The following is a 27,437-nucleotide window of genomic DNA, read 5'->3' as shown; positions in this document are numbered from 1 at the left end:
AGAACAATTTGGCCGTTCCCATCAGTTTGCACTGGATGGAGGAAGGAAGCTTCCTCAGTCAGAGGAAGTCTCTCCAAGTCCAGGGAGGTGGGGGAAGGGCACTGTTTAATGGGTGGTGACTCACATAACTGCCGAGTGTTGTGCCTGTGCAGGATTTCCACCGGCCTCAATGCTTCACCTTCTGTCCCACCCTCTTTGAGTCATGGGATCATTGAATGAAATGGATTGTATTTGGGCTGTGCTTAGCACTTCCAGTCCCAGAATGTGTGCATTTATTATTCAGCCAGCAGCGAAGAAAAGCAACTGGAGGCCAGACACATCTGTTATCACAAGGGACAGCCCTACCTGGGCCTTTTCAAATCAAGGGCACGTGCAGGGCTAATCTTCACACAAATGGCTAGAAAGCAGCTCCATTGAGGCGGTCAATCCCAGAGAGGTCGCCATTTTCCAGCGACCATTTTCTGTTATGACTTAGCATAATGGCTCAGGCTGAGCGGCAACATTTCTCGTTCACATACCGCTTCAGCCACAAGCTCAGCTTGGTGGTTTTAGGCAAGATACTATCAGAGCTTGGAAAAGTTACTTTTTTGAACTACAACTCCCATCAGCCCCAGCCAGCATGTCCACTGCATTGGGCTGATGGGAGTTGTAGTTCAAAAAAGCAACTTTTCCAAGCTCTGGATACTATCATCTCATCATTCCCACCCCCACCCCACCCCCGATCTAGGGATAAAAATAACCACACCAGTTCCCGATATTCAATCTCTGTCAGGTTCAGAGTGAATCAGAAGCAGAAAGCAGGGAGTCACTTTGGGGGGAGAATTTTTTTGGGGGGAGAGGCAATCTGTCAAATAGCTGAAGGAAGTAAATAGTGAGGGGCTTGGGCAAAAAAAAAAAAAGGTCAGTGCAGGGGCAGGGAGTCTTCTTCCTTTTAAGGGCCATGTTCCCTTCTGGTCATTCTTCTGGAAGCTGCATGCCAGTGGGGGATGGGGCCAGAGGCAAAAATGGGGGTGGAGCAATGAATGTAAATTTTCTATACACAGACACACACATGCACCACCGCATCCTCCATCCAGAAAGCATAAGACATGATCAAAGTTCAAGGACTGAGTCCAGCCAGGCAAAAACACTTGGGTGTGAAGCAGGGCATGGCTTGGGGAGAGTTCTGAGGGCCAGACAGAGAGGCATGGAGGGCCACATTTGACCTCCGGGCCTGAGGTTTCCCACCCCTAGGTTAATGGGACAGCAAAGGGTTAGGGTCCTCTTTCCCAAACTTCCAAAATACCTTCCCTGCACCAGAGAAATTCTATAGGCCGGTTTAAATATTAGTAGTATTAAAATAGTAATACTGGCCTACTTGAAAAGACTGTCATTCGTGGGATAACATATATGAAACACTCAGAACATGCAAAAATGCCCTTTGAGAAATACATAGTTATATCTGAGTGACACTGTCATTTCACTTTAAATTAGTTTAAATGTTTTGTCTCAGATGCCGAAACGTTTCCAGGCTAGCAACCTATACAGGTAGACACTACCACAGGTGAGGAGGGCACACTGCTAGTGAAGGCCTCTGGAGTTGTGCCGCACATACAGAACCCTTTCTTCTTGGGAAGGCCCATGTATGTAACCCAGTTTCTTGAAGCATTTGGAGAATGGCCATGGTATCTGTGCTTCAGCAGGTTTAAAGCTTGACTTTTGTTGCTGTTTAGATTATCTGGTTGCTGTGAGATTGACTGAATTGTTTGATCACAGATATCTTTTTCTCTGCTTCAAATTAAAATTGAATGCAACCTGCTCTTTATCTTGTGTTATTTTTATCCCACCCTTCCTAGTTAAAAAGAAAATAAAATTCCAGCATCAAGAATGAATGCAAACATACAACAAAAAGCAGCAGGATAAAAGCAGTACTTAAACCAGCTCAATCACATAATAAAAATGATTATGGCCCTGCTCTGCCTCAACTGTTGGAGGCACTATGCCTCTGAATACCAGTTGTTGACTGAAACAATACCAGTTGTCAGGAATCGCAGGTGAGGAGAGTGCTGATGCCCTCAGGTTCTGCTTGCAGGCTTTCCATGGACATCTGGTCTGCCACTGTAAGAACAGGATACTGGGACTAGATGGGCCTTTGCTCTGATCCCCTAGTGCTCTTCTTATGTCAAAAACGAGAGGAAAATAAAAAGAGATGTGCCGTCTGGCAGGAAGATATACTAAAGTTGGTACCTAATGAGCCTCCTAGGGAGATCATCCTATCAGTGAGGTGCTACTACTACAGAGAAGACCCTTCAGCCAGTTGCCACCTGCCACACCTCAGCGGCAGGACCTCTCAGAGGACTTCCAAAGGAAGATGGCTTGATAGGCTTCTGTTAGGAATAGATGATTCTTTAGCTACCCAGGTCCCAAGCTGTGCAGGGGAACTGGGAGCCAGTGCAATTGCTTTGGCACTAGTAAGATGTGTTCCAATTGCCCAGTCCCAGTCAGCAGCCAAGCAGGACAAAGGGCTGTTGAACCTTTATAATCTGTCCTTGCAATAGATCAGTGGCTTGCTGGATGCCCGATTTGAGTGGGTGGATGGCAGCCGCTGGCTGCAGGCCTTGTTCATCAGGTTAAAAACTGTACCTCCCTGTCTGTGGCCTTGATTCCCTGATTGCAAACCTCTTCTTTCTTGGGTGGAGTGCTGTGCAACCTCATCTAGAACAAGTTTAAGCAACCCTCACAGCAGATAAACCATCCACCAGTTTTATCCAGAGCTTGGAAGATTACTTTTAAAAAGTAATACAGTTACAATTACATGGCCCAAAAAAGTAGCAATTACCGTTTCAATTACAATTGCTCTGAAAGTAACTGATTACTTTTTCTCAAAAGCAATCACCACAATTACATTTCAGTTACTTTAAAAAAAAAAACACCTACTGGCCTTGGCTGCTGCACATCTAAGCAGCCTAAAACAACATTAAAAATAAACACACACATACAGAGGTAGTAGAAGAATTATTTTTATCCATAAGATAGCAATGGTGGTCTCTCCGCTGGTAAGGGAGGAGGAGAGGGAGGCAGAGGCCACTACTCAGATCTTTGCACGTCAAACCAAGTGCAACACACAAACACCCAGCCAGCAAGCATAATCTCTCTCAACCACCTCCCGGACCCTGCCCTGCCACCAACTAAGGGACACTCACCCAAGCAAACATTTCCCCCTGAGATGCAAAAAAGTTAAAATACTGCAAATACAGCATGGTAGCCAGAGAGGTTGGTGGAAGTTGTGTGCCAAGTGCAAACACAGTATGTATATATCTATATCTATATACACATACGCATACATACACACACACAGAGTCATCTTTCACCTGCACAGTTCTTTATCTCCATTCTGCTGCCGCCTCCTTCTCCTTTATCCATGTTCTTGCCCTCCAGCTCCTTTTCCCCTCCACTCCATTCTTCATCACCACCATCCATTTTTTAAACGATTGTTTCCTTCACTCCACTCCATCTCACTCTCCACCTCCTCCCTCGTCGCCTCCTACCCACCCAAAGAGCACGAGGGAAGAGCGATGCTGCCCAGAAGCCCAGTTTGAGGCACAAGATTTTCATCCACAAACCAGAGAAGCAGAAGACTTCCCCTGCTTCCCCCCTCCAAGTAACGCCCAAAAGTAATGCTGGAAACATTACAATTACTCCACAAAAGTAATAAAATTACTCCTAGTTCTATTACAATAAAAATGTAAAGTAATTACCCAGTCGTTCCTCAAAAAAGTAATGAATTACAAGTAATTCGTTACTTGTAACAAATTACTTCCAAGCTCTGGTCTTATCTGTGTTGAGCTTCAGTATTTATTAGTCCTTATGCAGTCCATTAGTTATGCCAGGAACCAATCTAGCATATGCACTGCCTCACCTGCAATCAGATATAAGAGAGGAGTGCCATCAACATACTGATGGCCCCACACTTCAAATCACCAGAAGGCCTCACTCTGTGGCTTCAGGTAGATCAACTCTGAGGAACCTTTTTTCTTTTGAGGACTGCATTTCTTTTATGCTAACTTGTCAGGGGCCACCTTTTTCTTGTCACCTCCTTCCCTCCCCCCTTGCCATGCAAGCTGCTTGGGGCAATGGTGGTGGTGGGGAGATCACTCTTGCCAAAGGTCAGAACTGATCACTTGCTTGAAGAGAGCTTCTGAAATTAGACCACAGGGTGCCCATCCTTGAAAGAGACGTTGGAAACCATGGGGGCAAGATGGAATCCTGCAAGACCCCATAGCATAACAGGGGTCATAGCATAGCACATCACAGTATAGAGACTCAAGACGAGCACTAACCCCCAGCTTCTGAAATCAGCCAGATTTCTTTCTCGGCATGCTAGAATTAAATGTAGCATTAGTTTGGATGGAGAACTAGCCTCCTTTGTCACAGATCATCTAGGTAAGCATGGAACCACTGAAGCAGAGTGCCCCAAGCTCCAACTCAGACAGCTAATTCAGGATCACGTGGCACAATGGAACAGAAAGTCACTAAGAAGTTCAAGAGAATTAGCAGAGCCATTACTCCCCTCATACTCCCGACACAGATAATCCATCAGGCAGTTCTGGTGCCAAAACCAGGCCCCAAACCACACAGAAATGGATACAGAAAATTAGTCTTATCCCAAAGTACCTAGAGTTATACAGCAACCATTCACTCAAGCATCTTGCTCAGGAAAGGAATATTAGCAATCAGACAACAGTTGTTACAATCTTCAGGGTTCAAGGGCTTTTTCAGGAGTGGCCGCACAACAATACACTCCTTCAGGTGGCCAGGACTGCTCTCTTCTCTTAAGGAGACATTCAGTACCTCCTGGACCCAGCCAAGCCAGTCCCCTCCCTGCTAAATGCTTTGAACTAAGAACAGCAAGGGCTGAACTCATCAATGTTGGGTCACACCTCTTTAAGCACTGTGGGCACATCCTCTGGCTGCAAGAATTGAAACTCATCCAATAAAAGAAAACCTGATGGTTCTCTAGATATGCCCTTCATTTAAGAAATGGGATATAAATCCAAAAAAATTTCAAACAAATGGAAATTGAAGGGCTGTTCATGACTGTTTTGGCCCTTATTTCATTTTCCTGGAACAGGGCAACACTAGAAAGGGATGCAGTGCTTGTTCGTGTGCTTTCTTCTTGCCATAAAAAACACAATGGCTTTCAAAAGGCTATCAGAAAGAAGTGGTGTGTGTGAATGGCTTGAAATGGAAATGGACTGCCTTCAAGTCGATTCTAACTTATGGCAACCCTATGAATAGGGTTTTCATGGCAAGCAGTATTCAGAGGTGGTTTCCCATTGCCTTCCTCTGAGGCTGAGAGGCAGTGACTGGCCCAAGGTCACCCAGTGAGCTTCATGTGGGGAACAGCCATGTTGCCCTGGAGTCAGTTTTTTCCACTATCTGTAGCTTTGCATCTTTGGGTGCATTCCGGCCAATCCCCACTGCATGAAAGGACGAACAGGAGTTGTGATGTTTGATACCTGGAACATCCAGAGAAATTGCCCTTGGGATATTTAGATGTGTTTTAGTTGTGCTCAAGTCCTAGTGGCTGAGCATATTTAGTCAGTGAGGATTGTTCCCTCATGTCGTATCAGCTAATCACACTACATGCTTTGTTGTGCCCTGCAGAACATGGGTGGGTTTGTTGGCAGTGCACTGCAAGTGAGGCTCTATGGATTGGGGTGTGTGTGTGTGTGCATGTGTGGTTGGTCTTATGGCTTCCTTCTGGGATTTGACTCACACATTTTTCAATCTGGCATCTAAAAACCACACTCCCAAGCTGTAGGCATTTCCTCTTGTATGCACACAGACATCACTTCCTCTCCATACTCGCTTTGCAGGTGTTTGAACTAAAACCACACTATTTCCCCATCTACTACATGCTATATTAATATGAACATTTGTTTCGATTTCACAATCTCTTAACATTCCTGCCATTTCTAAGAGTTTGAACAAGATGGTGGCTGGTGAACAGACACCCCTTTTCAAAGAAAAAGCTTACACTTCTACTCTTTAACCATTTACACATTAAATGAGTGTGACTGGATCATTTATGTGAAATGCTCTGAGCTCACAGATAGATCTTGTGCTTTATGTATTTATATCTTACCTTTCCTCAATGGAACTCAAGGTGATATATATGACCACCTGGTTCTCTCCTTGTACATAACACTTCTCTATTTAACCAGTCACCTATCTATACACCTTTGTTTTTCTCGGTTAAAGAGTTGTTACTGTCTTGCGTGAAATATCTTCCTAAATAAAGCCCACGTTGTTTGTCTTTATTTGTGTGAACATAGCCCTCAAGAGGCTAAAAGTCCTTTTACAAAGAAAATGTTGCAAAAAAAACCCCAGGAGACCCATGAGTTAGTTCCGTATTAAATAAACTTTAATTATCTGCATAGAAGAGTAAAGGAAAAATAAAAATTCATCTCTGGAATCCGTTGGCCTAGCGTTAAAAAATAAGGAACAGAGAAGTGGTTTATTCTTTATAAGAAGGTCACTTTGCTTAGAGGACACCAAGAGTTGGAAGGATGGAATGTGTTCCCAGAGGATTCAGCCATTTGGCACGTGGTGATTCAGGGGTAGCCTGTAAAGTGCAGAAGGCATGAGAACTCTGCTACAAAGTGCGTTAATTTTTTTTAAAAAAACCCATTCACTCCGTCTCTCTGTTGTGGTTGAATCGAGATGTCCACTAATGTTTAATTTCCCTAGGAGTCCTGGTTTCACATATCTTATGTGTATCCAATGCTCGCTGCTCATGAGGCAATCAGGTATTTAAAGGCAGGAGAGAATGAAGGAACTGGCTCCAAGAGGCAGCACCAGCTCAGTATGAGGAAGTCACCCTTTTCTTCCCTCCTACTCTCTGTTGGGCCGCTTCTCCATAGTTGATGCTACCAAAGCCTATAAGGGGCCACATGGTCTCTGCTAGGCTAGACCTCCAGGTGGAAAGAGATGTGTGGCTGGCAGCACCCTTGGTTGGCTCCAAAGCTTGCCTCTGCTTTCTTCTGGGTTGTCTTCAAGGGGTGGTGTACCCTGAGGTCATTTATAAAGGGATGCTTGCAATTTCTGCTGGTATTTCTCCCGGCGGATGCAGCGAGGGCAGAAAATGGCATTTGCCTGGCAGCTGCTGTGGAAGACAGTTTTACATTCCTTACACCTGTTAGAAAGAGAGGCAGGTCAATCACTGAAGCAACTCATACAATGCCGGGGGGAGGGTGTGAGAAGAAAGGACATCCCACTAAGGCAGGAGTGGAACACTTTTCTCTCTCAAGGGTGCCATTCCCTTGGCACCACATGCTGGTGGTGGGAAGGGCTGAACTCAGTGGTGGGTGGGGTGAGCCAAAACTGGGCCAGTCAACCCCCTTCTCTTTCTGATACCTACTACTACTTTTCCTCTGTATCTTTCTTACTCCCCGCCCCCGCCCCTACCTAGCAGGCTGTCACGGAAGGCACAGATCACTCTTGCCAGAGGTCTGAACTGATTGGTTGCAGAGGGCTTATGAAATTAGGCCTAGGACTGCCAGTTGCCATCCCCTGCACTAGTTGTTTCCTCACCACTTTTAGAACTGCCGTGCTGGGCCAGTTTTAAAACACCCATGTGAATTCTGCAATCCATTCAGTTCAGAACAAATTTCCACATTCCCGGTTACTGAGTTTGGATTCTGGAAACCAGCGTCCATGCTTGCAACTAGTGTACACCATGTGCTTGGACTTTTCTCTGTCTCCCTTAGATGTGCCCAGATCTGCTCAAAATAGACCGGGTAACTTTTTGTACCCCTGAGGCTGACCGGCTGTGCAGGAGGAAATGACCCCAGGCTGCCACCTGTGCAGGACAACGATTCAGGAAGTGCCTGCTCCTCCTTGGAGCTATTGTCAGGAGAGCTTCAGGCACATCCTGCCTCCCAGGGTAAATAGCTTGACTCAGCCAACGGGAAACGGTATCATCTCAGCAAGCAGGCACTCTTCCTGCCTCAGTACAAAGCCAATGAGGAGAGGCCATCAAACTTCAATGAGCCTTGCCTGCCGACAGCTTTCCAACCAAGCTGCTCCAGTACTACAGCTCCGTGAGATGAGCTGGGGTGCGGTAAAAGGAAATTATGGTTTTCTAAAAGTTACTTTAGAGGAGGAGCTGATGCCTGCATTCCTGTCCAGCATTCTGATCATCCCTAGAGAACAGAGATAGGGAACTTGTGGCCCTCCAGAAGTTGGTCCAATCTGCAGCTGATGGATGCTGGAAGTCCAACATCGTCTGGAGGGCTACATGTTGCTATAGAAAGTGGATCTCCATCTCACTGAAGCATTCTTTCCTCCTCCTTCCCTGTCCCTGACTTCCAAAAGTACTACCCTTCTACAAGCATAGGATCGGAAGGGATATCGTGGAACCGTGTGCCCTACGACAAGATACCTAGAGCATCCCCAACAGATGCCTTAGCATGAATTATTAGGTTCCTCATTTGCACAGTGAGCTCCAAGACACAGCAAATACATATGGAAGACACACCTCTCCCCACCCTCCCATTGCCCCACACCTGGCAAGAAATGAATGAGTATTTCTTTGAAAACTTGAATCTAAAGCTGAGGTGGGGAAGAGTGGAAGACAGCTCACCTGGTAGTTGTGTCAAATTCAAAGGGGAAGATGATGTCATTACTGTTACAGATCTGGCAGATGAAACCCCTCTGGGTACAAAGGTCACAATTGTAGACATGGTGGGAGGCAAACTGAATCAGAGACTGGAGGAATGTCTCAAACACCCCATCTGCTATCTAAGGACAGAGAAGGGCTATTAGCAGGTTGTGAGGGGTGGTGGTAAAAAGAACTGCTGCTGATTATGCCTTCAGTATTCACAAGAACACTCAAAACACAGGGCAACATTTATCCATAAGGCAGCTGTGAAAACCATGATGCGAGGCGATTGGCTTACATCTTCCCTCCTGAAGATCCAACACAGATGAAAAAGCATCTGCAACACAGATGGAGAATGGCAGGTGGACAGGCACATATCGGGCAGAGCACCAGTGGGGCTCAATACGAGTCAGGACTCACAGGGAGCACTCAGCCCTCAAACCTGTTTTCAGAGCTCTCTGGAAAGTGCAAAGAAATACTTCTGAGCATGCTCAGACCATTTCTCAACGGCATATTTACTCCCGCTGTCTATTTCTGGCAGCACACTACAGTCTAAAGAGTGTAGGTAAAGCTGTGTCAGATTGTGGGGAACTGTGGTTGGAGTGGGGCAAGTTTTCTGGAGGCAAACCTCTGTCTGCCTCTGGTTTCAGAAGCTTCCTCTTTCCAGATCTCCTACCTGCCTCAGGTCAGCCACGCTGTATTTATGGGGACATTCCAGGAGGTAGTGCCGGTGATCAAGCCTTCAAAGAGGATATAAAAGACGAGGAGCATCAGTAAGAGTTTATCAAGAGCATTTGCTGTGTTGTGCCAGGAGCTGCGCAGAAGCAATATAATCCCTGTGTCAGAGGGAGGATTCATAAATAACTTGTGAGGCCAGGGAACTAGGAAAGGTCACACTCCTTCTTGCACCCTTCATTTCTGCACAACGCTGTTTACTGTCAGCCTCCTTTGGCTGTTTCCCCCAATCTCATCTCTCTGCACCTTCAGTTTCCATGCCCCACTTCTACATTTGCCAAGCCGATGTAATCTCATTTGACTTGGGTGACTTTTCCTAGCCTCACCTAACCTGCTTCTTCTACCATCACTATATGCACCTGACCCTTTTTTCACCTAGTCACTATTTGCTGGCCTCTATTCATTTCTCATCTGTCACAGACTGTACATACAGCACCTTGCAAACTGATGATGCTAAGCCAGGGACAGGTTAGTTCAGTAGTTCACAGACCACTTGAAAATTGCTGAGGGTCTCAGCAGACCATTTAATGATTTTTCTACCTGTTGTAGCAATTGTAATGTGTGCTGTGCTAGATGCTGTAAGATTTTTAAATATTTGCTTCTTTAATTTCTTATATATTGTATTGTATTTTATTGTATTACAATTTGAATTCCACAGATTACAATATATAAGGAAATACAATATATAAGAAATAAAAGAAGCAATAAAAATACAATAATTAATACATATGAATATTTAATGTGATGCATGTACTGTCTCCCATCTTCAGCTACAAATCCATAGACCCACTGCAGATCACCGAAATGAAGCGTATGGAGCACTGGTGGTCTGGGGACCACAGCTGGGGAATCCTTGGGTTAGGTGATAATGATTAACATCAGTTACTGACACCTCAGAGATTTTTAAAATTCCTGTCAGCATGTACGCACCACAGGGACCCAAATTTTAGGCCCATTTGATTGCATATAAAACTGGAACCCTATATCCTAATTACAACCTTTTGGCAGAGTTCAGAGCAATGTGCTGCTTGTGAGGTCTTGGTCTTGGTCTTAAGCATGTATAGCAGGAAAATCCAAAAAATCCAAGGCTGAAGCCACATCATAGCCAGGTTAGCTCCAACCACTATATTAACATGGCTGGAGTTTAATCTGCAAACTGAACAGGGCTAGCCTGTTATTAACAATCCTACCCATATAGGCCATGGGCTCATTAAGTCATTGACTAATGGAGTCTTTTGTAGACACTGATCACAATCCATGGCCCATAGAAGCTCCGATTAAGGCACTGCACACATACTGAAACTAGTTCTAGGGCTCCAAGTACTCTGTGACTGCACCATTTTAATTTTTTAAATAAAGTTTCTAAGTCTCATGGATCCAAAGACAGATTTTATATAAGGTATAACAATTCCCAAATCACACGACACATTAGTGTGCTATGAGAAGGGCTGAAGTATACCTTGGAAAACTAAATCCATCACACCGGATGCATTCCACCATTCTGTGATCTCTCTTTTCTCTGCCAGTGCATAGGCAGTGACATCATCCCTAGGGAGGCAGTAAAAATTGCCAATATAGCCTGTGCCTCAGCCGACAGGCATGGGAAAATCCCTAAACCATCACCATTCTCCAGGAAGAAGGGTCCCATGATTGGTAAAGGTAAGGTGTCAGGAGGCAATATCAACTAAGAAAGATGCTTACCTTTTTTCTTGGAGCTGATAAAGAATATATATAACTATATTTCTTTACTGGAAGAGTGGTATGCCTCTAATGTTAAATTTGGGAGAGGGAACTGTGCAGGTATCAAAAGTATAGGAAAAAATGGTATTGAGGTTACAGAACGTAGCTTTTTCCTTGGGGATTTTTTTTTTAAAAAGAGCATACACAGACCAGTTTATTTCCTGCTCCACAAAGGCTAGAAACGTGCTTTGCGCCTCAGATACACATCTCCCTATATGAGCCCAGCAAAGGAGGTGCTCCCCAAAATCTTATCCTTTCTTTGAAAGCCACCTAGAGATTTTACGAATAAGGTAGAGCATTCATTGTTTAAATGTAACTATACAAAAAAGAAAGCTAAGATCCTCAGAAATAGTCATTCTGCATGAGATGACAATTTCCATGCACTTTTAACTGCTTGCCGTGTCCAGCTAGGAACATGGACAACAGAGAAAGGGCCAAAGGTTTGAGGATTGGCAGAGAGACAGCGAAGGTGGCTGCCTGCACAGTGAAGACTCACCTCTTGCTGATCTCCTTCAGGGCCCCACTGCGGCAAAGAACAAGGTAGTCACCAAGGAGCTTCAGCTGCTCACGGCTCTTGTAGATATGACTCATATGGTCCACATGGTCGTAGAGGGCCGCGTTCACTAGCTTCAAGTTAATCAAAGGCTGGCTGTGAATTTGGGTCAGGAACGTCAGAGCTTGGTGACAGATCTAAAAGACATGGCTGCATGAGAACACTCTGTAAATGTCACAGGGAGACATCTACAGAAGCCAGCTGGATGGGTCATTATACAGGCTGGAGGGGTTACAATTTCAGGCTAACATCCTGGTTATTTGCTGTCAGTTCCCATTGTCTTCTTCTCTGCCTTGATGTGCCTAGACTCTTTACAATTTTTGCAAATAGTATCCACTAAAGGATCAGGATTACAGCATGGGGCAAAGAGGTTTCACCCTTACCAGCAGTGCAACTTTTCCCAATGAAAATGGTCATATAGCTGCTGTTTGTCCCAATTTGTGTTTGTGTGTGTGGAATATATTTATAATTAATTAATTAATTAATCAATTAGTATCCCGCCCTTCCTCCCAGCAGGAGCCCAGGGCAGCAAACAAAGCACTAAACACTTTAAAACATCATAAAAACAGATCTTAAAATACATTAAAATAAAACAGCATTAAAAACATTTTAAAAAAAACAACCTTAAAAAGGGTTAAAAACATTATTAAAAAACATATTAAACAATTCTGACACAGATGCAGACTGGGATAGGTCTCAGCTTAAAAGGCTTGTTGAAATATATGCACATCTACATCCAGATTCACCATCCCCACCAACTCTAGTTACTATATGCAAAACTTTTTAGGAGACAGAGATGGGTTCATGCATTGCTGTCATCACATGTAGTTTGGACTTTAGTCATGGAAGGATCCACAAGAGGAGAGTGATTGTGCATATCCTTCAATTTGTAACTATGTCATTCAACAGCAGAAATCACTACCAGTCACGGAATTCACCACACAGGGAATTTCAGCCTTCATTTCTAGAAAAGTGAAGTTCCAGTTCTAGTGAGGCTGTAAATTATGACAGCAATCCCTAGCAAGAGCAGACTGAGAAGCCAAGAAGAAAGCTTGATCAGGGGATTAGTAGATTTCAGCACTAGACATCAGGACTCCTAGAAGCAAATAAATGGCATAATTTGCTTCACTGTCCAATATAACGAAGTTCTGGAGTTTAGGCTACCTTGCTGCAAGATTTTAATTCACATTGTCAACACAGGCCTGATAATTCACCCTTCTGAGCAGGGACTGTGCTCCTTCAATGTTCTGTCTAGCACCCACCTACCACAGAAAAGTCTAAATATATGCTAAACTAATACTCATAAGTTATTTATGTTTAGCTAAAATTTGCAGTTTTTTTACTTCCTTATTTGCTTATTTTTACTTCCTTCTCACAGAATACAAAAAGAGAAACTGAAACAAAAAAATGTTGGGAGCAGAAGGTGAGCCTGCGAGGAGGGATTGGAGGCAGAGCTTACTGAAAGCCCTACATGGATTTCCAGATAGGTAAATGAAAACTGCATGCATCTTCAGGCTTTTCTTTATTACAATGAACGTTAGACATTTATTTATGAGAAACAAATTGAACACTGCAATAGTTTGGTAACTGCAGTAGTGCAGCTTGTCTTCATGCTGAGTTGTGATGCAACTACGATATCTGAGGCACATCGGAAAGGAGTGGAGATAATCTGAGCAATGTACGTCCCCACCTCATCCCAGGCCTGTGTACTCCACCCTCTCTTTCCTCAAGTCTCCCAGACATACCGGATGCCTGGTGAGATCCCAGTTATGAATCATTCGTGAAGGAATCACTGACTCTTCATCCCAGTGACAACTGTCACAGTAGTAGAGGCCTGTGAACGAACACAGCTTCGGCTTCACGAAGGAAAAGCCAATCTGCCTGGAGCAGCCTGGAAATGAAAGCAGAAATTGTAATGCCTACTAGCCAAGGTGGTTATGTTCTACTCCCATGGTTGGAGGCAGCTGCAAGTGGGGAGAGCGCTCTTGCACTCAGGTCCTACTTGCGGGCTTCCTATAGGCTCTGTTAGGGCTCTGTGAGAACAGGATGCTGAATTAGACGGGCCTTTGGCTTCATCCAGCAGTGCTCTCCTTAAGGACTTCTAAGAATGCTACAAACTGGTCATTGGCTGTCCGAGACCCTTCTGCATAAGGCAGCAATAGGCTCTTGTCTTTGTCTTTTGAGACTCCAAGCCAGACCCCTCCCTCCTCTTTCTATGCCTCTTTTTCATTACTAGTTGTGTTGGCAAGCTGAAGTCAAGGATGTGTTTTGAGCATCCTATTATTATGAAGTTTTTTTTCTGGCTTGCTCAGACAAAACCTGTTATGTTATAACCCACCCTGGAAACAAAGGGGAGCACAGAAATCTATAAAGAAATAAATAACAAAGAAGAAAAAGTGAAACCCAACAGCAACTTGTAATTTAGGATCGAGCACTGTCACACTGTGGAGATTCTTTGATGCCTTCCCCTTAACCTTCCCCTGGCTTCTGACATCACCTCCTTTAATATGTGGTACCCTGGGAGCTAGAGGCTGATCTGGTCACTTTTCAGCTAGTTTTATCTGCTGAAACTGTCTGTGCTTCTTCGTGCAGTCATCTGTTTTGTGACCTACTGTTATTTTTGTTTCAAGGTGATGTAAGCTACATGGAGCACTATTTTGACATTTTCTCGACTAAATAAAGCTTGAGCCTAATTCCCTCTATGGAGCCACCTTGCCATTCCCCAGCCTACCTGCACAGATGAAGCTCTGGCAATCCAGTCCTTTCTCTGTTGCGATAGCAACCAGGTACTTTAGGAGGAAGCCATTCCCCTTGACGGTGCTCTTCAAGACTACCTGCGAGTTCCCGTCCAGGTTACCTCCAAGGGTCAGTGCCTCCTCTGCAGCTTCCAGGTAGGACATAAGCATTCGACGGACCAAGTCTCTCCAATCAGCAGCCTCCTCTGCGTTCTCAGCCCTCAGCTTCAGCACTGCTTTTGAAGTTATGACCTTGAAGAAGGCAGGCCCACCCAGGCTCACATCAGGCAAAATGTCCTGTATGGTCTCAATCCCATAGCTGTTGTTCAGTGTTTTCTCACCATTCCTGGCTTTGAAGCACTTCAAGGCTTCTAAGGACAAGGAGAACACAAAAGGGGCCCACGTTCTTTCAGTCTCCAGGTACAAAACAGACTCTTTGACTGCATCCAACTCGGGTGCCAAGGCACACGTCCAGTCCAGTCCATTACTGCCAGTCCCGTTGTATTGTAAGAGGGCAGACAATTGGCCAGGTGGCCCACCAGCAGAGTTTGCTTCAAGGTCCTCCACTGGCTCAGAGCTCTCCAGGGTTTCCCAGTCTTCATCCTGCTGAGGCCGACATTTCTGAATGGCCTCGCGCAGCCGATCCAGCCAGTCCTCTGCCTCATCCCGACAGGTGGCCCGAAGGCACAGCCGTTTGCCTGAGAAGACCAGGTCAAAGCGGCCATCACTGTGAGCTATTCCCAGGGACTCACACCGCAGCAGGGAACAGGTTTCCACACATACCCGCTCCTTGCTGTTCACAAAGAGACGCAGCTCCAGTGGCGAGAGCTCACAGAAGAACTCCTTCCAGATGCCCATGCCCCCTCGCCGCTCCAGGGTCCCTAACTGCAGCAGGCCACGGCATGGATTCGAAAGGCCTGGAGGTGGATGGAGAATAAAAGAGAGGAGCATTATGGACACATGAAGAATTGTACTGGGGCACCTCCAGCAAAAGTGATTTATAAGTAATAAATAATACTGCTAACCACCATCTTGTTTTGTCCTTTCCCTCCCCAGTCCATTATTCTTTCCTTGGCAGGAAGATAGTTACCCATTTGCCTCCGGTGAACAACACTAAAGCCTTTCACTTCCCTCTCAGGGGACAGTTTGGGTTTGCTGGCCTCCAACGAGGTCACGTGAAGCTTGTCTGGATCCAGAGCACTGCTTTGTATCGATGGCTGGCTATTATCAGGCTGCTCTGGTGAGGTACTGGGTGAATGGCAGAGGCCTTTTCCCATCTCCTCAAGAGAAGAAGGAAGGTAAATATCATCCTCAGTGATCCAGCTTGTTTTCTGTTGGGGAACACAAAGAGAAGACACTCTTTATCTACATGTTATATTCAACTGAATTCAACAAAGCTAAATTAACAAGAAGCAAACAATGTTTTTACCATGATAGGAACTGCACAGAAGTGGTATAATCCCTGCCTAGGCCCTAGAGCAGGGCTGGGAAATTTGTGTTCCTCGGCCTAATTTCTTGTCGCAAGGGGCTGGGGAGACCAAAGGGAAGGAAGGGAGGAGGGAAGGAAGGGAGAGAGGAAGCAGGAGAAATGGGTGGAGAGATGGAAAGAGGTATGGAAAGAAGTCTTCCATAAGGAATCAGTTCAGACCTCCGACAAGAGTGATCCGTCTCTCCCCCGGCAGCCTGCTAGTCATGGAGGAAGAGGGAGAGAAGGGTGTGTCAGAAAGAGAAAGAAAAGGGGGTGTCCCCTCCAACTTTTGACCTTACTCACCACCTGCAAGCGGTCCCGAAGAGATCACCTTAACAGAAGAAAAGTTCCCCACCCTAGAGATTTTGATGAACAAGACTGAGGTAAGAGTGAAGGTGAGTGAAGGTCAAATGAGTAGCGAGGCCAGGATAAGAGGGAGTGATGATCCTTAACTTTAATTGATTTAGAACAGGGCCAGAATTCATGGTAGATAGTTTTATCAATAGCCAACACCTAATGGAGCCTCCTTGATCAAAGGCAATATACCTCACCATATGATGGGAGCAACAGGGGCACTGAACAGAAGTTATTGTTATTATCATTAGGGTGGATTGTTTTAACCAAGAAAAGATACCAGTTATATAATCTGATTTAAATAAAGGTGCACACTGTCAAGTTCTTATAGTTTTTGTGCAAGCCTGCATTTCGACTGATTCCTTTAACAAGAAGAATAGCTTAGTTTGTAACTAAATAGGGCACTTAAGTAACCTAAAAGCATAATTCAAAGCCTTTGGTCATACCACTCACACAGCTTTTGTATTGCAGAACTAATTATGTCTCCTTATAGACAGACACAGGCAAGGATATTCAGCCTTAGCCTTCAACCATATCCCGCCTTATTTACAAACAAATACCACTGAACTATGTGGAATATACTTCTTAGTAACCATCCATAAGATGGGGCTGTGACAACTACATGTTCAAGTGATGGTAGTTACAAAAATTGTTTCTCCATGAGATGGGAAGGGAATGACCATGCTGTTCAACTGGTAGTTATAAATATTAGTAATGTAAGAACTGAATGCACTGTAGTGCTCAGATAGTTGGGGATAAAACATGAGTATAAGATTGCCCATGTGGATTATCCCACTGAAAGAAATGATGGCATCACAGACAACAAAGAGCCCTCTGGTACTTTAAAAATTAACAAATTTGTGTTAAGTTCAGATTTAATTTTAAATGAGGTTATTTGAAAGAGGCCAAATAACTTAAACTTCAAAAAAGTTTTTAAAAAAAACATTGACTTCTAACCTCTTTGATTATCATTAATAATCCGTATAGCACTTTTGGTATGGCTAAAAAAATAACAAGCACCATGTTGCATAGAAATTTGTAATACATTCAGGAATTTGAAATATTTATTCAGCCCTGTATGGTATTTACATTTTGTTTGCCCTCACAGTAACCTTGCAAGACAGATGATTAATATGCTTTTTTTTTACAATTGAGGAACCGAGGCCAAGAGCATGTTTTTCACCCAGTGAATCATGGGCGAGGCTGAGCTGGGCTATAAACTCATGCTTCCCAGACCTCCACACAGTACTCTAGCCACAGGGCCATAGTGACTAATTATGGGACTCACATCCAAAGCCTTATGGCCTTCCATAGACAAGACTGGAGAACTTACGGCAGCAAGCTCTCAGCCTTTAAACCTTAAAGTTTAAAGAGCTCCTCTCTTCAAACTCTGTAGAAGAGAGAGCAGGTATTTGGGCAGGGTGACTGAAGGAGTGTGACATCACTTCCTGCTGTGTGTGTGACATATAGGCTGGCTGACAGCCAGGCATGACAGAGGCTTCCTCTGGGCACTCGGTACCAGGAGGAAATAGAATGGAGGAGAGGAAGTTCCAGATTAACTGCAGGGAAAAGCATTTCCTGACCTGTAAAGTGACTGCTTCACAAGCACAACACATTCGCTCTCAGGAGAAGGAGGAACTGAACTCCGCTCATTTTCATGGCTATAACTAATATTAGTTTACAAGAGGCTGGTGGACACCAAACCAACCTCCATATTTGAGTTTGATAAGCCTCCCCCTCCCTCCCTCAGGTTCTGAGACTACAGAGTATTAGGGATAGAGAGCAGAAGCCTCCAGCAAAGGGCCCTTCTGAGCAAATAGATCCAGATAACAAGCTGTTCACTTCCAGAGAAGATAAAATAAAACTTCCAAATTTACGTTAATCCAATCAGGGGGGGGGGAGTGCCATCTTTGACACAGAGGTTTGCTGTGAACACTTATGCCCCAGTTGGCATGCAGATAGTACACATCATTTAACTAGATAATTCATTAAAAACAGAGGGTTGTAAAGCATGAGGTTATGACTAGTCGAATCCACTCAAGCACTGAGGCAGGAACTCTGTCCTCACCCTGCCCCCCATCCCCACACACAATGTGGACCACAGTGTACCCTGAGCAGAAAGCAGGTGCCATCCAAAAACGATGCTTACGGAGTACGCTATGAGAATGAGCTGGAGGTCCACAGTTCATATCTTACTTTTCTACCTTCCATTGCATTTGTGTGGTGCCACCAAGCAGAGCTGTTCTGTATTGTGAAGGGCCTACTGCAGCTGGGTCCTCAGAAAGAAGAAAGGGGAGTACTCAGAGGTTCACTATGACAAGATCTGTGAAGTACTTGGCAGATAACATCATTCTGCTCTGCTTCAACTTGGACATCAGAGAGTGGTGGTGGTGACCCCCTAACAGAAAGCCTTCACCAGAGTGTCTCACCCGGGTACAAGAACTTTACCCCAGTACATTTATTCAGTGCTTTTACATCTTTGTGCAAAGTTATTCCCTTTGTTGGTTTTATACTGGCTGTAAATAGACATAAACAACAGAAAATGCAGTATAAATTTTAAATAATTACAAACATTAAAACCAATTATAAGTAAACCAAAACAGCTAAAATCAGCACAAAAAATAGTTTTTAGCTGCTGTGCTTGTGCTGATTTTAGCTGTTTTAGTTCATTTATAATTGGTTTTAGTGTTTTAAATCATTTAATATACTGCATTTTCTGTTGGTTTTTTAGTGGTCTATATAACCTGCCCAGATAATTCAGTTATATGGATGGCATACAAATATAATAAACAAACTAAATAATAAATATTCAGGAGTGGTGCCGGAAAATGCTTTTGTTACACCTTGTCTGGTGTCGTTGGATACTTTTCACCTTGCATGTGCTGAGGATTTGGGCAGGACCCTTGGAGAGCAGCAGCCATCCATCTGTCTGCTTGACACAACTGTCTTAGCTTATAAAGTTGCCTTGGCCAGGTATGAACAGCTGGGATGGTGAAGCACTGAATGCATCTTTGAGATGGGGTTGTGATCCATCTATACTGAAGAAGGCAATTATGTGCCCTCTGTCCAAAAAACACAACACTTTCGATTCTTCCGATATGAACGACCACCTGCTGTCAAATATTCTTTTGGGGAGGGGACAAGGAGTTTGAGTGTGTGGTAGATCCTTTCCAGTCAGATTTCTGGACTGGTTTGGGGACTGAAACTGCCTTGGTCATCCTTGTGGATGACTTGCAGCAGGAGAGGAATGGTGTGCATGTGAGTGTGTGCCTATGCAAGCCTGTTAATTCTTCTGGATCTCTCAGCAGCATTGACCATGGTGTCCTTCTGCGTTACCTAGCGAGGATGGCTAAGGGCACTGCTTTGAGTTGGGCTTACTCATTCCTGGAGAGTAGAACCCAGAAGGTGGTAATAGGGTACTACTGCTTATGGGGTACTGGAGGTTTGTATTCTGTCTCCTATGCCAGGTGTTCCCAAACTGCGGCGCATGAGCTTCATTCAAGTGGTTCGCGGCATGTCTGTGGATTTGTGGCTGAAGATGGGAGACGGCACATCCATCTCACTTAACAGTCATACTGCTTTTAATTGTACTTTTATTGCTTCTTTTATTTCTTACATATTGTATTACAACATGGAGGAACATGTAATTCAAATTGTAATACAATAAAATATACACAAAATAAAAGCAGCAATAAAAGCAGAGTTAAAAATAACACAGTATCCAGCACAGCGCATCACAATTGCTACAACAGGCTGAAAACTTTCATCTTTCAACAAGCCTTTTAAGTTGAGACCTGTCCCAGTCTGCATCTGTGTCAGAATTGTTTAATATGTTTTTTAATAATGTTTTTAACCCTTTTAAAAGGTTTTTTTTAAAAAATGTTTTTAATGCTGTTTTGTTTTAATGTATTTTAAGTTCTGTTTTTATGATGTTTTAAAGTGTTTTTAGCGCTTTGTTTGCCGCCCTGGGCTCCTGCTGGGAGGAAGGGCGGGACACAAATAAAATAAATAAATAAATAAAAATCATTAAGTGGTCCACCAAGACCTTCAATAATTTTTAATGCACCTGGTTGGCCACTGTGAGAACAGGATGCTGGACTAGATGGGCCACTGGCCTGATCCAGCAGGCTCTTCTTATGTTCTTATGTTCTTAAAGGGGAAAAAAATTGGGAACCACTGTCTTATACTATTTGACATATACATGGAACTATTAAGTATGTGATGGAGATTTGGGCTGCAGAGTCATTAGGATGCAGATGACATCCAGCTTCCTCTTCCATTGACATCAGCACCCAGCGAGATAGTAGATATTAAAGCTCCCAAATAATTGCTTGATGGCTGTGAAGGACTGGATGGGGCATAACAAACTGAAAGTAAATCCAGAGTAGATCCAGGGCTATAGCACGTAGCGTGCTGCTTCTAAAAGCTCGTATCAGATAAGCCAGTTGTTATACAGTGCTTAACTATCATCTTTATTTCCTAAAACATTTTCCTAGCTGAACATTTCTGTGCAGAAATGTTAATATAAAAGAGAAAATGTGGCAGTGTTGGGGTTCTCACAAGCCTGTTCGTATCTTCCTTTTGTGCAGAGATGGTGCTGTTTTGACTACATAAGGACCAACACTCAGATAACTGACTTTGCATTTTGTATAGCTCAGGGGCAAGGAACCTGTGACCCTCCAGATATTGCTGGACAACAACTCCCATCATCCCTGACAACTGGCAATGCTGGCTGGGGCTGATGGAAGGAGAAGTCTAGCCACAGCTGGAGTGCCACAAGCTCCACATCCCTGCTACAGAGGATGATAAAGGCAATTCTTACCGGATAGACCACTGGCGAGATTAGTGAGAGAAGTCGTCCTGTCCCTAGATGGCTTTCTTCATGACCATTAACTTGGCTGATCCCATATTCAGTTCCTCTCTTGATGTTATGATGAGTTTGGGATGCATCCACTATGCCTCTGTCAATGTGTGTTATGACTGGCATGGATGCCTGCTGGATCCTGGAACTAACAGCCACTTCCTCGGTTTTAAGTGGGTTGTCTGGACTTGGAAGCTGTGGATTTTCTGTGTTAGGAGGTGGTTTGGTATCAGCAGGGCATTCGGCTGTTATAGGACAAGGAAGGCGTGCAGTGCAGAGACTAGTGGCAGGGCAGGGGCACTTGGGTGAGGAAGACTCCAGCAGTGTGTCCGCTTGATTGACTTCTTTAAATTCTGACTTTCTCTGTGCTCTGCTGAATTCTGTTAGCACCCTTGAAGGAAAAATAAAGTTTAAAGCAAAATTCCAAAGAGGGGAAAATTTGTCTCTGGTGATCACAACTCCCACAGTGCTATGTGGGTTCAACAGGCAAGGCATTCTGTAACGCTTAAACCATCAGATAGCCTCCAATCACACATAGTTTATTGGACAACATACTCATCAACTGCTAATACACGAATTCCAGCCTAAAATAAGGAATGTTAGTGCAGCTAATTTAACATGTATAAAAATGTCTTAGTTCTGTGCGTGTCTTGCCAAAGGCAAGAGGTTTGTAGGATACAGAGCCAAAGACACATAAGCAGGGAAGATTCACAGCTTTTATTTTAGAGCAGGCAAGGAAACAAAGAAGGACACAACAAGCTATCAGCTACTGAGCAAAGGTGACCTTATGTTCTCCTTTCAATTGTTGTGAGCCCCAAATAGACAACAACGGAGAGATCCCAGGTGGTGGCCAACAGGTACACAGCACTGCTGCGGTCAAGGTCTGTGTCGAAGCTCACTGGGGCAAAAATCTTGGGGACTTATATAGCTAAAAGCCCCCGAAGCTGTGCTAATTCTCAACAACAACTTCATCAATCACACCTGTAGTGATGACCATGTCCTTGGTCTTATCACTGCTTGTTAAGCACCCTTTTTGAAGTTTATACCAACTTAATTGATTACACTTAATTAGAACCAACTTAGTTGCACCTGGTCATGTTCCCAACCCTTATCAATATTTATGAATATTTTTGCAGATGAGCCAAGAACATCAACTATCTACCCTAAGCAGATAAGGACTTCTCCCAAACGTCAAGGTTGTACCATCCTGTGCAGATGGCTATTTTAAAGAAAACAGCTAATTAAGCTAACAAGCTTACAAATTCTTTGAGAAAATAGCCAATTAAGCCTCAAAAGCTTGCAATCTCCTAAAGGGCCTGGCTGCTAAATTCTCAGAATCAGAGAGTCAGAAAGTCAGACATGAAGGAACAATATTCACAGGTCATTCTGTCTCCTCAACAATCTCCCAGGTCAATTTCCCCTACAATATGCTGAGTTGGTTAACAAGCTTAATGCAAAAGATGTTCATTTCATGGTTCAGAACGCCCTTTTGGGAATGAGTGAAGTTACACACAGAGTAGCACAGTTGGTAGTATGTTGGGATTCAGACGAAAGTTCTAATTTTTCCTTAGCCATGAACTTGCTAGTCAAGTTGCCACCCCCAGCCACAGTTTCCCCATCCTGTAAAACTGGGGGACAGTCCCCTTGTTAAAAAGGTTGTTGTGAAGATAATTAACTCTGAATGCTCAGTCTGGTAGATATATCATGTCACAGGTCAAAACCAGGCATCACAGGCCAACTATGGGTAACCCCCTCAGCCACTGAATGTGTGCGGCTGTGATGTCATGAACATTCCAAATGGAAAGTTGAAAACTGGAACAACAGCTGTAAGGGAAGCACCTCAGACAGGGTAAAAGTAGCAGAAAAAGCCTGACAAAGAGGTCTGACTATAGGAGAGACAACATTCGGGGGGTGGGGTGGGGTGGGGTGGGGGAGGAGAAATGCTGGTGGGGAAGCAGACTGGTTTTCATACATGAATCCAGCCTGCCAGACACTTGGTTTCCATGTCTCTAACCATTATTTCAATAACTTATTGCTATCCATCTGGAATCTCTCAGGTCCACCAAGATAAAGATAAGGAAAAAAACAAAGCCACTGCTGAAGTAAGATATGATAAGGTCTCCATCTTTCATCCACATACTCACTCTTGGAGGGACTGATCCAAGTGTTTTGCTGTTACCGTGCCAAGTTCAGAGTCATCTGAGATGGGCTCCTCACCTCTGTCCAAGTTCTGGGTGAAAGTAGAAGTCCCAGGGAGAGGGCTGTCAGAGCTGAGACTGGAAGACAGCTGTGAGGAACCTGTTGTGCTGATGCTCAGGTTGGACCCTGTGAGTTTATCTGCCTGTTGACTTTTAGCGACAGGCAAGAGGGCTGGGGAAGCTTCGACATCATCAGAGCCAGAAGATTGCGAGAGGGAACCCAGAGATTCCTTCCTCCTTGGCTCCAGTCCCACAAGCAGCTCTGAAGCTGGGCAAAGCCCTGACAAGGATAAAGGTGTGACAGTCCATTCGTTCAAAACTGCTGATTTGTAGGAGAGGTGAAAGGCCAGGGAGGATAAGCCCTGCAGGTAACTGAGGAGGAACTCAACCTCCTCAGTGTCCAGAAGCAGGGCTGGTGAATGGTAATACTCAGAGAGGTGAGTTTTTTCATGGAGCAAGAGTTTCAGGTAGCATTCCATTAGGCCATCATTCAGTGCCAGCCTTAGCCAAGCGCGGCAGCGGCCCACATCTGTGTTGATGAAGTCCAAGTGCTCCAGCTCAGAAATGATGTTTCTGGAGAAAAATTAAAAAGAGTTAAAAAAAAAAGGGAGGAGAGAGCACAAGGCGAGTCTGAAGGGCACTGGAAAGCAAGGAACTGGCAGCAGAAAGCAGAGAGGCTATTGCTGTGGGTGTGGCCTTTCAGAGAAGGCTGGGAGTGATGTACTCTCAAGGGGTTCTAGAGGAGAGTGGAATGAAGAGAACACCAGGGAGTGTGAGGTGAGTGACAGACAGCCATACCAGTTGGTGATTGCTTATACTTACTGAAGCCCTAGCAAGACTTCCAAGAAGAGAGCAGAAGACCTTTCATCAGCCACGTTGCCTTAAATTACAGGACTTTGGTTTTCCTCTGTATCCAGAAATCTCACAACTGCACTCACTGTCCCCACACCAACCCAAGCAATGTTCAAGCACACAACGTTAGCAAAGTGTGGTGACAACAGCAATCTCACCCCTCAAAACGGCAGTCTCCCCCACCTCACCTGTGCGTGATAGACTTTAGCAGAGCCCAAAATACCGGTTGGGGAAGGGGCAAACGTCCCCCGAGTTTTCTCCCTTTTGCTCCTGCTCCTGCTTTGATGTGCTTGGCTTTTAAACCGTGCACAAACACTGCTTCTAGTGCACAGCAGAGGGTGTTGGCGTCTTCATCTTCACTGGTTACAAGTGCATCAGAGGTCACATAATGTTTCTGCAAGGCTTTGATAGAGTTCACCAGATGAGTCTTGATTAACTAGAGTAACATAAAACACAGACTGTATTAAGGTTGGGCCAATATTAAAGGAAGCCCCCCTCCAAGAATATTGCCAAAAATGCCGTGGACAATAGCAGAGCCTTGACTGTGTTAAGTTCTGGGCACAGCAACTCAAGAAAGATGTTAAAAAGTATATCAAAGAGAATTGTGGAGCTAAGGTCTATAAACACAAGGCACAATTTATGTAGTATTTCAGACCGAGTCATATGATGAGATGGCTTTAATATGCTCAGATTCAGGTTGCCTAAACTATGTCTGTTTGAGCACCCAACAAATTGTAGGTGGACTAATAAATGTTGTATTATTTTCTCAGTTTATGAGTTGAAGATCTCAGGGCACTTTTACAAACGGCCCAGAAAAGGCTGATTAACTTGACACTGAAATTATCTGTTAAGTTTCCTTTGTGGCATCTTCATCTCATAGCTGATCGTGCTCAACAGCAAAACTATGTCATTCGCCTTCCTTGACGGCAACATTTTGAAAACTGTATTTGAGCAACATGTTTGTATATGTGTTCAGAGGTGGATATTATTTATTATTTACTATATTCCCACTGTATGACAACCTAGAACGAGATTCCTTTCCAAGTTGTTGGAACCAGGGCTGTGGAGTCGGTACGCCAAACCTTCGACTCCGACTCCTCTATTTTTCTACTGTCCGACTCTGACTCCACCCAAATTTGCTTCCGATTCCAACTCCACCCAAAATTGCTTCCAACTCCACAGCCCTGGAAAGCGCTGTAAATGTCTTTTTAAATTGGAAGCTCTCATAGGAGCATTTTTATCGCTGCCTGAATATGCGCTGATCTTGGCATCACAGCATTTGTCTTCATCTGGGTCCTGTGTCATACACTGACACACAAAATGTTTTCCATCTTGAGTTATGGTGAAATGCTCAAATACAGCTGACTTCATGGGAAGCTTCCTTGACATTTTGAATTTATATTTTAAAAAATTTGTCAATCAAAATTTATTTTGAAGCTGGAGTCAGAGTCGGTACATTTCTACCAACTCCGACTCCACCCAAAATTGCTTCCAACTCCACAGCCCTGGAAAGGGTTGTAAATGTCTTTTTAAATTGGAAGCTCTCATAGGAGCATTTTTATCGCTGCCTGAATATGCGCTGATCTTGGCATCACAGCATTTGTCTTCATCTGGGTCCTGTGTCATACACTGACACACAAAATGTTTTCCATCTTGAGTTATGGTGAAATGCTCAAATACAGCTGACTTCATGGGAAGCTTCCTTGACATTTTGAATTTATATTTTAAAAAATTTGTCAATCAAAATTTATTTTGAAGCTGGAGTCAGAGTCGGTACATTTCTACCAACTCCGACTCCACCCAAAATTGCTCCTGACTCTGACTCCACGACTCCGACTCCACAGTCCTGGTTGGAACTGCTTTCTGAGTTTTCACATTTTATAAAGATTTGCTTCCTGTTACTGAATCATGATAAAAATATAGCATCTACATTTTTTTTTATTTGACTTAAATTTATCCAGACAACTGCCATTGCCATTACTGGTGATCATCTAACTGTTTTATTTAAACTGGTTGGTAAATACATTCTGCTTCTTCCATTTTGATAGCCCTTTGAGTATTTATTTGCAATTAATTGTCCTCTGTTCACATTGTGAACTGATATTGTAGTGACCTACATAAGCAATAAACTAAACTTGACCTTGAGGATTTTTAGAATGAACATGGGCTTAGAAGAAAAGTAACTGAAGGAACTGACTATGCTTAGGATAGAGAAAAAATTGGTGGTGGGTGTGGGTGGTAGGAGAAGTTAAGAGACATGCTGGAAACAATCAGTAACGTGTGTCTCTTGCTTGAAAATGTGGAGGAGAGGCAATGTTCTGTGTATGGAATGAATTTCACAGATTTCAAACTCGTTTTCATGGCTGACTCAAGAAGAGCTGAGTTTGACTGTCACCATCTGTGGTTGGTGGAAGTATCTTCCCTCCACTGAATTCCAATCACGTGGAGAGGGGTCATGTGACATCTGTTCATGCATCTAACCACCACTTCCAAGTTACAGTCAGCCCCTTCCTCTAGAAAGGCCCAGAAAATGTTTCACAGCCACTTGACTTCCCTATGGCCAATGCAGTCTCACCTCCAGAGACCAGCTTAGCAGTAAGTATTTACCTGGGTAACTTCCTGTGTCCGACATCCATTCTCAGTTGTGTGGTTGGAATGCATATCTACTGGTGCTTCTGCCCAGTTCTAGAATCACATGATAAACTAAAGAAAAACAAATAGAAAAAAGATAGACAAATGCCACATAAGCAAGACCACAATCCTAGCCTCTGTATTAATTAGTCTGGAATACCTACCACCTCCTGGTTAACACAATCATAAGTACGCATGAGTAGAGTTGGGAACTGAAGACACACTAGTGCAGTCTTCCCCAACCTGGTGCCCTTCAGATACTACAACTCCCATCAGCTGATGGGAGCAGTAGTCAAAAGCATTTGGAGGGCATCATGTTGGGAAAGGCTGATCTGGAGTAACAGACCAGGAAGCAACCAAAAGGCCATCTAGTTGAAGCCCCTGATGGGAAGTAGCACTATCCACCCAGAACCAACCCCCCATCAGTCTGCACAATCCAGGGCCCATAACACCACAAACAGAGATCATGTTAGCTACAGAAAGGTGCGAACAGACCAATAGCTCCAGGTGACTCAAGTAAGTGAGTCAAGCCATATGTAACCCATCTCATTGGCTCGCTAGCCTATCAGAGCAGTGGCAAAATTCCTTCTCAGCATGACACATGATCACTGGCCAGGGCTCAAAGATGAGCAACCCCTGTCTTCTGAACCTTCACAACAAAAACTT

General features: G+C 44.1%; 1 protein-coding gene across 7 annotated transcripts in view; it reads right to left on the bottom strand.

The window, feature by feature from the left end:
- Positions 1-6,384: 6,384 nt before the first annotated feature.
- PLEKHM1 (pleckstrin homology and RUN domain containing M1) overlaps positions 6,385-27,437 on the bottom strand; it is a 29,142-nt gene continuing 8,089 nt past the window's right edge. For 6 of the 7 annotated variants that reach the window (XM_061588995.1, XM_061588996.1, XM_061588997.1 and 3 more), the window contains 11 exons: positions 26,748-26,843; positions 24,329-24,576; positions 23,235-23,861; positions 21,052-21,481; positions 15,498-15,738; positions 14,404-15,324; positions 13,418-13,563; positions 11,616-11,809; positions 9,321-9,384; positions 8,627-8,784; positions 6,385-7,177 (listed from right to left, as the gene is read on the bottom strand). In XM_061588995.1, the coding sequence (XP_061444979.1) occupies positions 7,060-7,177; positions 8,627-8,784; positions 9,321-9,384; positions 11,616-11,809; positions 13,418-13,563; positions 14,404-15,324; positions 15,498-15,738; positions 21,052-21,481; positions 23,235-23,861; positions 24,329-24,576; positions 26,748-26,801 (3,201 nt within the window). In that variant the 5' untranslated portion in view covers positions 26,802-26,843 and the 3' untranslated portion in view covers positions 6,385-7,059. Of the gene's footprint in view, positions 7,178-8,626; positions 8,785-9,320; positions 9,385-11,615; positions 11,810-13,417; positions 13,564-14,403; positions 15,325-15,497; positions 15,739-21,051; positions 21,482-23,234; positions 23,862-24,328; positions 24,577-26,747; positions 26,844-27,437 lie in introns of those variants that run through there. The other variant, XM_061589003.1, reaches the window with a different exon arrangement.

Source organism: Rhineura floridana, chromosome 11 (assembly GCF_030035675.1).
Source record: "Rhineura floridana isolate rRhiFlo1 chromosome 11, rRhiFlo1.hap2, whole genome shotgun sequence".
In the NCBI taxonomy this organism is placed as follows: Eukaryota; Metazoa; Chordata; class Lepidosauria; order Squamata; family Rhineuridae; genus Rhineura; species Rhineura floridana.
The sequence above is the reverse complement of the archived record's forward strand: the minus strand, read 5'-3'. Positions and strand labels throughout refer to the sequence as shown.